Source organism: Meles meles, chromosome 15 (genome assembly GCF_922984935.1).
Source record: "Meles meles chromosome 15, mMelMel3.1 paternal haplotype, whole genome shotgun sequence".
Classification (NCBI taxonomy): Eukaryota; Metazoa; Chordata; class Mammalia; order Carnivora; family Mustelidae; genus Meles; species Meles meles.
The window spans coordinates 67,411,567-67,424,110 of NC_060080.1; the positions used below are offsets into that span (position 1 = coordinate 67,411,567).

General features: G+C 44.6%; 1 protein-coding gene across 5 annotated transcripts in view; it reads right to left on the reverse strand.

The window, feature by feature from the left end:
- Positions 1 to 12,544, reverse strand: part of EML6 (EMAP like 6) — a 291,851-nt gene that overhangs the window by 63,618 nt on the left and 215,689 nt on the right. For all 5 annotated transcript variants that reach the window (XM_045979779.1, XM_045979778.1, XM_045979777.1 and 2 more), the window contains exons 19-23: positions 11,279 to 11,390; positions 10,885 to 11,012; positions 6,105 to 6,246; positions 2,467 to 2,619; positions 2,164 to 2,295 (exon numbers count right to left, since the gene is read on the reverse strand). In XM_045979779.1, coding sequence (XP_045835735.1) covers positions 2,164 to 2,295; positions 2,467 to 2,619; positions 6,105 to 6,246; positions 10,885 to 11,012; positions 11,279 to 11,390 — 667 coding nt within the window. The remainder of the gene's footprint in view (positions 1 to 2,163; positions 2,296 to 2,466; positions 2,620 to 6,104; positions 6,247 to 10,884; positions 11,013 to 11,278; positions 11,391 to 12,544) is intronic.

Here is a 12,544-nt window from a genome sequence, read left to right on the forward strand (position 1 = left end):
TACAGGACACCCAGGGGGGAAATTACTCTCTCGCTCTCTCTCTTTTTTTTAATGCTTAAATAATAATCGGAGAACATCCATAGAGGGGGGCTGAGAAGCTATTGTCTCCCTCTATCCCCTGGGCCGCTCTGGTCCCTAGAAGACTCTCAGGACAGCAGTGTCCCACCTGGTCACCAAGTCCAGCCTAGGCCCTGCATCTGGCCAGGCTTGGACATGAAAGTGAGAGGGACTTATCTGATCTCCCTCTGCCCTTGCTGGGACTTGCCCCTACAATCCACAGCATGTTTCCATCCCTCTAGTGCACTGTGTAAAATACCTACAGGTTGTGAGGCTCAAATAAAATCCAAATTCCCGGGGAGCAAGTACGGTTAAACATGAACACCTAGGGTGGCTCAGTGGGTTAAAGCCTTCAGCTCAGGTCATGATCTCAGGGTCCTGGGATCGAGCCCCGCATCGGGCTCTCTGCTCAGCAGGGAGCCTGCCTGCCCCCCCCCACCTGCCTCTCTGCCTACTTGTGATTTCTGTCAAATAAATTTTTAAAAAATTAAAAAAAAAAAAAACTATGAACACCTAGCAGAAGTATCTGTCCATCTATGGCCAGTACTTCCAACAGATACTTGAAATAGAATATTCTGCCAGCTCTGAAATCATCTCGCTTGGATTGAGGCCCCCAGCCCCTCTCTCCTGGCTGATTTTAGTTGCTTTCCAAGTCCAGGCTTCCTTGTCCTCCCAAGATGGCAGGGGTTGCCCCACCTTAAGTCCCCCAAAGTTACCTAATCCCTCCAGGGTAAAGGGCAGGGCTCAGCTCCTGGCATGGTGTAAAGGTTCCTTCACAGTCTGTCCCCGTCTATCTCTCCACAGTCTTCTCCCTTCTTGCCCTCAGCCAGTCAACATTAGTTTCTTTATCTCCCCCTGTTCTTCCCACCTCCTGTCTTGAAATGCCATATTCCTTCTGAGTCTGGACTTCATCACCTGGTGAACTTCTCCTAGTCTTTCAAGATCCATCTCAAAGGATGTTGCTTCCATGAGGCTCCATAGGTTCTCCCGTGAGCTCTTTCCTCAGAGGCACCCCTGGTCTTGGTGCTTTTCTCTCACAGTCAACTAAAACTTCTTTGGAAGCTGGGGCCCCACGCATTGCTAGACGCCTACCCCAAACTCTTAACATCCGCCAAGTCCCCGGGATGAGACTTAAAAGTGACCCACCCTGTAACAGTGCAGCTCCGCCCTGCATGCCTAATGCTGACACAACCCATTCCGAGGCCCTGCACGCCCCTGCCCTGTGACTTCCCACTTCTCATTCCCAAGCCTTACCGTCTGGGTGCCTGCACTTCAAGTACAAGTCTGTCTCCCTCACTAACTTACAAACTCTGGTGAGAACTACAGGAACTGTGTCTTACTTCTGAATCATCCACATTGTCTGGCTTCAAACTTCCCTGGTAGAAACTGGATTTGTCATGGGCATGACTTGGAGGAGGTAGGGGGGCGGCCCTCCCTTGGAAAGCAGGGTGACATGAGGTGTGCTGAATGTAGCTCTCTACCTGTGCCGGAAGGTGAAAATTGCTGGAGACTTCCTAGTCCGTTCTTTGGGGGGTGGAGCACTGATAGGAAAAGGGAAAATGGTAAGGGGGAGACGCAGGGCCAGGACACAGCATGCCGAACCCAAAGGTGAGGGAGTGGGGTGCTGCGGTAACAGAAGGCACCTCATACCTCTAATGCTCTTAAAACTCATTGGCTTTGGGGCACCTGGGTGGCTCAGTGGGTTAAGCCACTGCCTTCGGCTCAGGTCATGATCTCAGGGTCCTGGGATCGAGTCCCGCATCGGGCTCTCCGCTCGGCGGGGAGCCTGCTTCCCTCTCTCTCTCTCTGCCTGTCTCTCTGCCTACTTGTGATCTCTGTCAAATAAATAAATAAAATCTTTAAAAAAAAAAAACTCATTGGCTTGAATAATAATAATTGTAGTCGTAGTAATAAGACAAAAAATACTCAAAATGTTAACAGCGGATGCCCCTGGGGTGTAAAGTTACAGTTATTTATATTTATTGTGGTTTCTCCACTCAGGTTTTCTCCAAAACTCGACCGGTCTTCCCTCTGGAAATAACACGTGGATGGCTACTGACTTTTTCAAAACAAAGATTATATCTTAGAAGCCACGACAGACTTTACCTCTTGAGTCCCAGTCAATGTGTGTGATATAACTAGAAGCGCCTCTACAGACGCCGACCCGTTTGCTTGTCAGGACGTTGTAAATATCCACAAAGTTGTCATGGGACGCCACAGCAAGGTATTTTCCTGTATCTGTAAAGAAAAGGTGCAGTTAAAACCAGTGAATCCCAAATGTTTTACACAGGAATTGACTTGCAGGAGCTTATTTCAAAATGGGAAAATGGTCAAGGAAGTATTTAAATAGTCTGTTTTTGTAAACTTTCGTCCCCACATAGTCTAGACAGTCTCTGCTATAATCTTCACCTTTTGAAAATTTAATATCGGAGATCATTTCTTTTCTGTGATGGAAGGAGACCATGTCTTCAACAGTGTCCGCATTTACAACCAGGAAACTCCCATCATTCAAGCCAACTGCTAAGGCTTTCCCGTCCGGGGAGAAAGCACAGCATCTTCCACCTACAAAAGAATCCACGAGGAACCGTTCTCAGCACGATTCTATTATCAAGCAGACTCAATGGAGAGAAGGAGACATTTGCATTATGTGCATATGGAGGAGACATGTGCATTATGCACAGACATGTGACGGTGTCTTTAACATTGCTTGTGAGAAGAACTGCAGTTTCGTAATTTAGAACGTTATCTTCCTTTCAAACCCAAGGACAACGATCAGAATGTTAAAACGACAACAACAACAACAACAAAACCCCACCAAACAAAACATTTTCTATTTCTTTAAGGTTTATCCATTCATTTCTTACTACTTGAGTATCTGGAATTTTCAAAAGACCCCAGAAGGGAATGGGGGAAAGGAGTGAAGGATTAATAAAACCAGTACTTTTGCTTCCAAGAAAAGAGAGGATATTTGAGAACAGGAATACTGGAATTCAGTTTCCAGAAACCCTTTTTTGGACATCGCGCCTTACACACAAAACTTGCTTTAGAGACCTTGCTGATTACTTAGAGTCGCTCCAAGTCTTTGATCCAAGAGTCCTAATGCAGAATTCTAGAGGTGAAAGATTTTATCCTGCTTCTTCTGCCACGAACAACTCTTTCTGAAGGTGTCAATAAAACTACCAGTACCGGGGCGCCTGGGTGGCTCAGTGGGTTGGGCCACTGCCTTCAGCTCGGGTTGTGATCTCAGGGTCCCGGGATCGAGTCCCGCGTCGGGCTCTCTGCTCAGCGGGAAGCCTGCTTCCCTCTCTCTCTCTCTCTGCCTGCCTCTCTGCCTAGTTGTGATTTCTCTCTGTCAAATAAATAAAATCTTAAAAAAAAAAAAAAACAAAAAACTGCCAGTACCGGCTGCCAGCGCCGCGTGAGCCATGTTTTCCACTGCTTTTCGGGGTCACAGGGAGACATTTCTGAATGAGTGTGGACCCTGTGGGGGGGGGGTGTTTAAAAGGACCCCTGTTTAAGAATCTCCCATCTTTCTTATTGTCCAGACTTTGATAAGGACCCCTCCCAGGGACAGGGCAGTCCCACAGCCTTGTGCTAAGGAACTCCAAACTCCATTTCCACACGCTCCCCTGGGTCACAGTTCATGGTATGCTGAAAGTGATGTCATACCAGCAACTCCAAACTGCCTTATCTAAATTCCATCTTCCTTCATGCGCTCAGGTAGCAACAAGCCATTTAGGTACTGGAGTCACACCTGATGTCAGGGCCGAGAGAACACAAGACAAGCCTGCCCTTGAGGAGAGTCCTTAAGATTAGGTTAACCAGGGCGCCTGGGTGGCTCAGTGGATTAAGCTGCTGCCTTCGGCTCAGGTCATGATCTCAGGGTCCTGGGATTGAGCCCCGCATCGGGCTCTCTGCTCCGCAGGGAGCCTGCTTCCTCCTCTCTCTCTGCCTGCCTCTCTGCCTACTTGTGATCTCTCTCTCTGTCAAATAAATAAATAAAATCTTAAAAAAAAAAAAAAGATTAGGTTAACCATCCGCTGCAATGTATAAACCAGGACACTTCTCCGAGTGAAAGGGAGAGCTATTAATAATTACTCCAGGAAAACAGCTATGAACTGGATTGAATGGTCATCCAAGATATGTTGGTAGTTGTTCCACTGAACTAATTTTTAACCTAGTGAGTAAAGTCCATTGTCTGACACTGAAGTCACTCACAAGGAGGTCTTAGTATATCAATTTCCCCATATAAATTAGTGGTCAAAGGATTCAGTCTTGCAGAGGTTAGGGGCATGGGCTTTGGAGTCAGACCTGGGTTTGAATCCTGACTCCCCCACTGACTAAGCCCCCAAGTCCACTATAAAGAAAGGCAAGATGGCAGGGAAAAATAGCTTCAGGCAGCAGCCGCAGGCTTGCTCTCTGAAGCCCACTCTCTGCCCACTCTCTGGGTCTGAGTTCAGTTCTGTCACCCATCAGCTATGCAATTTCAGGCAAACAACCTAAATTCTCTGTGCCACAGTGTGTACATGGTGATAGTAATGGCCTTACTCCTTACGTTCCTGTGAAGACCAAATGCAAACTGTGAGGAATCCATAGCTCAACGGGACCAGCCACCATCATTTTACTATTGTGTTAACATCTTTTTTCATTTTATCCCTCGGCAATACCTTCTCCATGTCTCTCTACTTGTAAAACTACCCGGTACAAATATTTTAGGGCCAGACCCCAATCTCAGCCTTTCCTAAGAACTTCCACAAATGCTTTGAGCCTCAGCTGAAGTTGTCCTTGGCAGCAGGCCTTCTCCCGAGCCTCCACACAACCTGCCTTGTACCAGACATCTTTCATTTGTCTCTCCACATCTGCTCTCCTCCCCTCCCTGTGCAGGCCTGCACAGATTGCGTCAGTGGCCTCCCTGGCCCTCTGGCCTGGGGGAACATGAACAGGAGACTAGAGGGAGGGAGCAAGGAAGGAAAGGGAACATGGAGTTTGGGGTCCTGAACCCCCAGGCTGCCTCCCCTGCAGGGTCACTGCGCGCTGGCTGTGGCCCTGGGCCGAGGGTCCCAGCTCCTGTCTTGCCTGTCCTCTCACACAGCTCTCACTTAGGGGTTCCAGCATTGCTCTCTCCTCCTGCCCCTTCAGGCCCAGGGCTGATGAAGGTACCTGGCTGTCACCAGCCACATGGCGCTGTGCTACCCCTGGTCATTCCTCAACATCCTGCTCACCCTTTAACAACTGGTCCCATTTTAGACTCTCCTCAAAATCGCCTTATTTGAACGGACCATCTGTTGCTGGGACTCTGTCAAACCTTGACCATCTCTCACACTGTAGATGGGACAGTTCATCTTGGGATGCCCCCTGATACACAGAAGCTACTCAACAAATGTTTGTCAAATTTGCACTTCTTGGGATACACCTCTTTGTTCTAGTGGCTAGGGTGTTAAAAATATATTTACAAAATTTCTTTATAGTAACTATTTTTTTTGGTAAAACTTTTTTTTTAATTTTTATTTATTTGACACAGAGAGAGAGAGATCACAAGGAGGCAGAACAGCAGAACAGCAGGCAGAGAGAGAGGAGGAAGCAGGCTCCCCGCTGAGCAGAGAGCCCAATGTGGGGCTCGATCCCAGGACCCTGAGACCATGACCTGAGCCGAAGGCAGAGGCTTAACCCACTGAGCCACCCAGGCGCCCCAAAACTTTTGTTTTTATCTAATAAAATCAGTTGTAGAGACAGTTGGACATAAAGATAAAACAGCATTCTTTACAAGCTGATGGGTTCCAACACTCTCACAGCTCTCCATGAGAAGAAGAAGGACATATTGCCCCCAGGTGGTAAATGTCTGTGCAGTGCAGGGAAAATGAAGGAAGTAATGGATCAGGCCAGCTTTCCTGAAGGTCCGTCTGTAGCAACCAACACTGACTTCCCACGACCTGGCATCCGTAGAGGCACGTACCAGGTACTCTGAACAGCAGCTGAGTGCAGAACGAACACAATACACTCTGTTGTTGGCAAATACTTTGACAGATGTGTGAAGTGGCATCTCATACCTTTTTTGAGCTTCCGTACTGCCAGCATACGGTGTTGGGAGGATAATTCCCAGATCCGAAGCGTTTTATCGTCGCTCACGGTTGCGCAGATGGGCAGGAGAGGGTGGGCTGCCAGCCCCCATACTTCTCCCTCCATGTGCCCCTGTGGGAGAGGAAACAAGGCCATGCCATCTCAGTTCAGGCTTCCCGGCTAGCCCTTCTGCGGCGCTGTGTGGGGTCCCCACCCTGGGAGCACCTTCAACAGGCTCACGTGTGAAGAAGCACAGGTTGAGCTTCCCTGAACCAAAATGAAAGCACTGAATAATTTTTTTCATTTGAATCTAAAGCTGGGCCTACATGAAGCCGAAGTCTTCATTTGTAAAGAAAACACAGACTCGTTGTTCATAAGCTCTGTTTATATGATCGAAACATCTTTCCTTTTTGGAAACTTCTGGGTAAATAATAAAACACCCTCATTTGGTCCTCTTGCTTGATGTCATGTTAAAGCAGTATATATAGGCACACACACTGGCAAAAGAACTTGATCGTGACATAAAACACCTTTATAAATAAACCCATGTTCTAAAAGATGTAGGTAACCACCTATCTCTGTCAGAGGGATTGGACAGCAATAGTCCTTCCTTTTTTCCAAAAAAAAAAAAAAAAGTAATTGACTAAAAAAAAAAATCCAGGATCAAATTAAGGCATATGCATTGTATTTGATTGCTACAGTTCTCTCTCTCCCTAGCCTCACTGAGATACAAGTGACACGCGGCAGTGTGAAAGTTTAAGACTGGGCAGCGATATGCTTATTCATTTAATTCGATTTTAGTCCTTTGAAGGCATAGCACTTGGCAAAACAAAAGCTCCGTTTTCATGTCAAGTGCCTTGGGAATAACTCAGGTTCAGTGTTTGCTCACACGTTATTCCATAAAGTGAATAACAGAAAACTGAAATGTGCCTAATGGGTTTTGGGCTAATTCCATATACCTCTATCTTATCACAAACACACCTAAATGGCATAGAAATAACGACATAAAAGTGTTTAAAAAATGAACAATTAGAAAATGACTCTGATGCCTATAATTTATCACTCAATAAAGGAGTGTAAAGAACAGATTAGTGCACAGAACAGTAAAGCAGACCAGACTGTTCACTGAATTTCTGCTTTTAGTGGCTACTTATAAAAAGGCTTTGCTTCGTAAAGCAAAAAGGAAAACCGTACACAGCATCTGTTTGTACTTGGACTCCTTCAGGAAACAGGTGGCTTTCTGAAGAGAAACTGGATGATTCTGGTTTAACAGGGCAACTGTTTAAGCAAAACAATAATTTGGCAGAAGATGCTAAGTTCCAAATATGACTTTCAAATTTCTGAGACGGGCCAAAGGCTGTAGGTACTCTTTGAATTTATTGGATTTGGAGTACCCTACATCTCTAGTTTTCTAATTTTCTTCCCTTCAAAAGCCTCTCACAGTCACAGGTCACAGTCAGAGGATGGGCTGGATGTCAACCCCAATTTCCCCCTAGAATGGATGTGCTTGGAGCCCTTTCCCAGGCCAAGTCCCTTTTTCATTTTGCTTGAGAACAGGACTGCATGGCTCTGAGACCCTTTTAAACTACTGCCTCATATATTGACTTAAACATGGTATTTCCCTATATAATGGGATTACATTTCTGTAATCCCAGTGAGTGGACAGTGAGCAAGATAGGCCAGAAGTACCTCAAGTGGTACAGGAATGGGTTTGGAATCTTACCTTCCTTCTGATCACCCATAAAGCTGGGTGTAAATAGCTGCATAACTGAGAGTTGATTATATTCGAAGAAAATACAATGGGAATTACAAACCTCATCTCCTCTCACTTTTCCCCTCTCAAAACCCAGCCTTCCTTCTTTTAAAAAATAAACAATCTATTCCAAGGGACATTGTGTTGCCATGATACTGGCAAAGCGGTTCAAATACTTTCCCACAGCAGGATAGTGGATGATCTTAATCACACTACTTGTTCCTTCACTTTCCCTCTGTGTCCATCCTCTCTTGGAGCAGGACCATGAGCCCCATGAGCCCCATGAGCCCCAAGAGTCCTGAGAGGACAGGAAGCCCTATTCTGCTGTGCACAGCGGGTAGCACAGGGTGGTCCTCAGCAGGAGCCCAACAAACACTGATTGAATTGAACTACTTGGTTCTGCTTAAGAGGAAATACAAATGAGGGATAGATAAGAAGAGGAAAGAGAGAATGGAAACAGACCAGACTGTTCACTGATTTCTGAAAAGGAAAAGAATGGTACAAGTGTAAGGAGACAAGATGGCAGTAACCAACATTTTTTCCTGAAGGTTCCACCAGCTCTACTGTCTTGCTATAACTCAGGGTGCCGTACCTTCTGCATGGTTTCCTGGCAGTCTCCGTGCTAAGAGACATAGGGAGAACAGCCCAGTGTAGTGAAAGAGGAAAGGCTCTGGTATCTGACACACCTTGGTTTGAATCCCAGCTCTGCAGTTCTTAGCATATGGCTGTGGGCAATTTAATGGGCTTTGGGTCCCTCATCTATAAAACTTCAAATTCCTGTTGTGGAGAAATAAATGTTGTACAACAATACTGCCTGACACAGAGTAGGCACTCAATAAACGGTACCCGTAGCTATTTTTATTATTAGAACAATAGAAACAAATATGGGGAAAAACCAGAATTATAGAGAACAAAAAGGCAAAAAGCCTTAATTTTCAAGTTTAAAACATATTTAAACAAAATGAGCTCAACTACAATGTTTTTTAAAGTTATAAAATGTAGAGTTTAAATCTTACAGTATTGCTTAAATCATATGATGGTAAGGACCTAAAAAATTATTTAGCAATGTAGCATGTATGCAAATAAGTTAAAGTCTCAAACATTTGGGAATTAGGAAGAAATAATCACTTTTCAGTAAAATTTAATAAGAAGTCATGGCCAGAGAGAAAAAGAAATTTGTTTGGAAGCAAACAACAAAATCAAGATCAGCTGGAGAACAAAGACGTCACGCCTCACAGACACCACCAGCGTATTCCCAGTCCCGGCTACCTTGCACCATCAGCTACAGAGCTTTTGAGGTTTTTAACGCAGAATTCTTTTTTTTTTTTAATAACTTTTTAAATTTTTATTATAAACATATAATGTATTATTAGCCCCAGGGCTCGAGATCTGTGAATCGCCAGGTTTACACACTTCACAGCACTCACCATAGCACATACCCTCCCCAATGTCCATAACCCCACCACCCTCTCCCTACACCCTTCCCCCCTGCAACCTTCAGTTTGTTTTATGAGATTAAGAGTCTCTTATCGTTTGTCTCCATCCCGATCCCATCTTGTTTCAGTTCGCAGAATTCTTTTTAAAACACATTCTTATTCAGGATATCCTGAGTGGGGCTTGAGCACATGCCATTTTAAAACCTCATAGTGTTCTGAATCATCGTGTGTGTGCGGACCTGTTCCCAGGATGTAGCAAATTGAAGGGCCACTCTCAGTGCGATTTGGGCGTTCATCTCTAAGACAGAAAACTTAAAGGAGAAGGAGGTGAGCCAGGGACCCAGAGAAGTCCTGAAGCTTATATAATAGGGCATACTTCTTTTACTCCTCCTTCTGAATGTACACCCTCACCCCAACCTGAGCCCTTTCTGTCTATAAATAAGGTCTGTCCATCACCAAATTGGTCACAGTCTCACCCCCTCAAGTGAGATTTCATCACTTCACTGATCTTTGAGGATTCTGTTGATGTTTATTTTAATGTGATTTTACCTGAATATAATTATTGAGGGGAGATGGAGGGCAAGAAGTAGGTCATGTGTGTACATGCACCAAGACAGAGACTAGCATGAGACAAAAAACAAAACAAAAAAAAACAAAACAAAAAAACAAAAAACAAAGGAGACGCTTGCATACTTGGTGTAAGTAGAGAAAATAATTTGTCCTGACAGTGTTATAGATCTGTCAGATCGAGAAGAAACATACCTAAAGAGCCTCCTCCATACCTGGACTTGATTTAGACAATGAGGTTATGGACTTTGAGCAGATACTGTAATGGATAACACCTTTGGGGACCTTGGGGGTGGGCGGATGTACTCTGCATATTGTAGGGACAGTAATGTCTGTTGCCAGAGGGAAGACTGTGGTGGACACGTTCATGATCCCCCTGGCTTTCACAGCTATGTAGTCACCTCCTTTCCAGTGCAGCATGCCCTGTGACTATCTGCCAACCGATAAAATAGGGCCAAGGGGATGGATGTTCATGATTACGTGCCTTTGAGGATATGATTACGTCACATAAGACTGTCATGCCTGTTTTTTTTCTCGTTCCCTTGGTGGCTTCAAGGAAGCAAGCAGCCATGTTGGAGAACCCATGTGGTAAACAACTCTAACCAACAGCTGACCAGAAATGCAGCCGTCCGTCCTACAACCACAGGGGTGTGATTTCTGCCAACAACCTGCGACGTCTTGGAGCAGATTCTTCCTCAGATTCACCTCATCTGAGGTGAGCCTCAGATGAGACTGCCGCCCTGGCCTTGACTGCAGCCTTGTGAAGCTTTAAGCAGAGGACCCAGTTAAGTCAGGCTCAGACTTCTGACCCAAAGAAAGCTTAAGATAGTAAGTATGTATTGTTTTAAGCTGTTAAATTTGTAGCAGTTCCTGACACAGCAGTAAGTCAGTAACCCAGCAGTTGTGCAACCCTGAGACCGAGAGCCTGCTTCAATACGGCATCCTAAGTGCCCCCTCACCTCACCCGAGTCCCAGCTCTGACAGGAACCGTGCACTGGAAAATGTACACAGTACCTGAACAAGCAGTGTCATTGGGCCGCTTTTATCAATTTCCAGGATCTCCCCATTTTTCGTTCCCACCAGGATATGTCCGTGTCCCAAAGTGATGGCACGAATTGAAGGGTTATCTTCCAAAAGCAAGCCTGAAGGGGGAAATGCTGTACTTAGTATTGTAAACAGTGCTTTCAGTAGAACAACAACAACAACAAGCAGTCTGATAATCATACACTGTCTTTGTAGTTCAAAAGTACTAGTAGCGCCAGGCAATCAGCCTTGACATTTCTACCAGGGACCTAGAGGTCTAGCTGCAGAAGAAGAACTGTTTTCGTAATGGCTGTCTACGAACTTCGGTGCCATCTTTTCCATTCCTATGAAAAGAAAGATTCTGATGACATATTCAGGGCGGCACCTTTTGAGCTGGTTGACAACGCTGCTCTTTTAATGGCGTAAGTCTTCAAGCATCTTTCAAACATGTCATCCCAGAGCTCTACAATTCCGTCCTTTCCACCCGTTACAAAACCCTGTGAAGGCATACATGGGAAGAATGAAATACACATCAAAATGACAAGTTGCCCACCTGGCCTCTAAAGGGCTCTTCCCCCTTGGGAAAAGCAGCTTTGGTCTCTGTTTCCTTCCGAAGTATAGGAGACTGAAAAACCTGACAACATGTAATATTAATAAAATATCTCCTGGAAACATCTCTCCCCTAATTCTCTAGTGGATAAAGCACATTCTCAGTGTGTGTTCCTCACACTTTCCTCAGAACTTTGGTTGGTATTTGGCACCCTAGGTCCTGGATGGCCATTTCTGTGCCCCGCCCCCCACTTCAATATGGGTGCCTAAGGAACAGGAAAGACTGGCAGAGTTTCTAGTATCTCATCTCTTCCTAGTGAATGAACTGGAATTAGCATCGCAATTAAAAATGATTATTAAGGGACTCTGAAAAACAACCTGAGGGTTTTGAAGGGTCAGGGGTGGGAGGTTGGGGGAACAGGTGGTGGGTAATAGGGAGGGCACGTTTTGCATGGAGCACTGGGTGTTGTGCAAAAACAATGAATACTGTTACGCTGAAAAAAATAAATAAAATGAAAAAATGATTATTAAGTATGTTAAAATAGATATTTACCTCCAGGAGAAAACATCATTATCTTTTAAGAGGAACTTAGGCAGTTCATGTAACATTGTTCAATGGACACTCGATGTCCAAAATAATTAAAATCCAGATTAATGTTTATAAAACCTGGAAAGTAAAATGCTTAACATATTGGGTATTTTTTTTTTAACGGAACAGTGATCTTTATTCTTGTTCTAAGCTTATGATTTCTTGGCTTTACTAGTTTTCCTTTCTGGCAAATTATATATACCAACTGCTCTTTGGAAAAATATTTTTTAAATGGAAAATACTAAGTAATTCATCGTTTTCTTGGAGAGTTTTAGTTTCCTTTATTCCAATGAAGTTCACAAGGAAATAATATTTTGAAGTGATTTTTTTTTACATTAAATACCCATATTCTCATTACAGATATGTAGGGGAGACTCAATCCCCAAATTAAATTCAAATTATACTGTGACATCCTTGTATTTTCCATGATGTTCCGGATTAATTTACCAAGCAATGAAAGAGTTTAAATAAGTTGTAGCACATCAACTTCGAGACCTACACAGATTTTGCGTT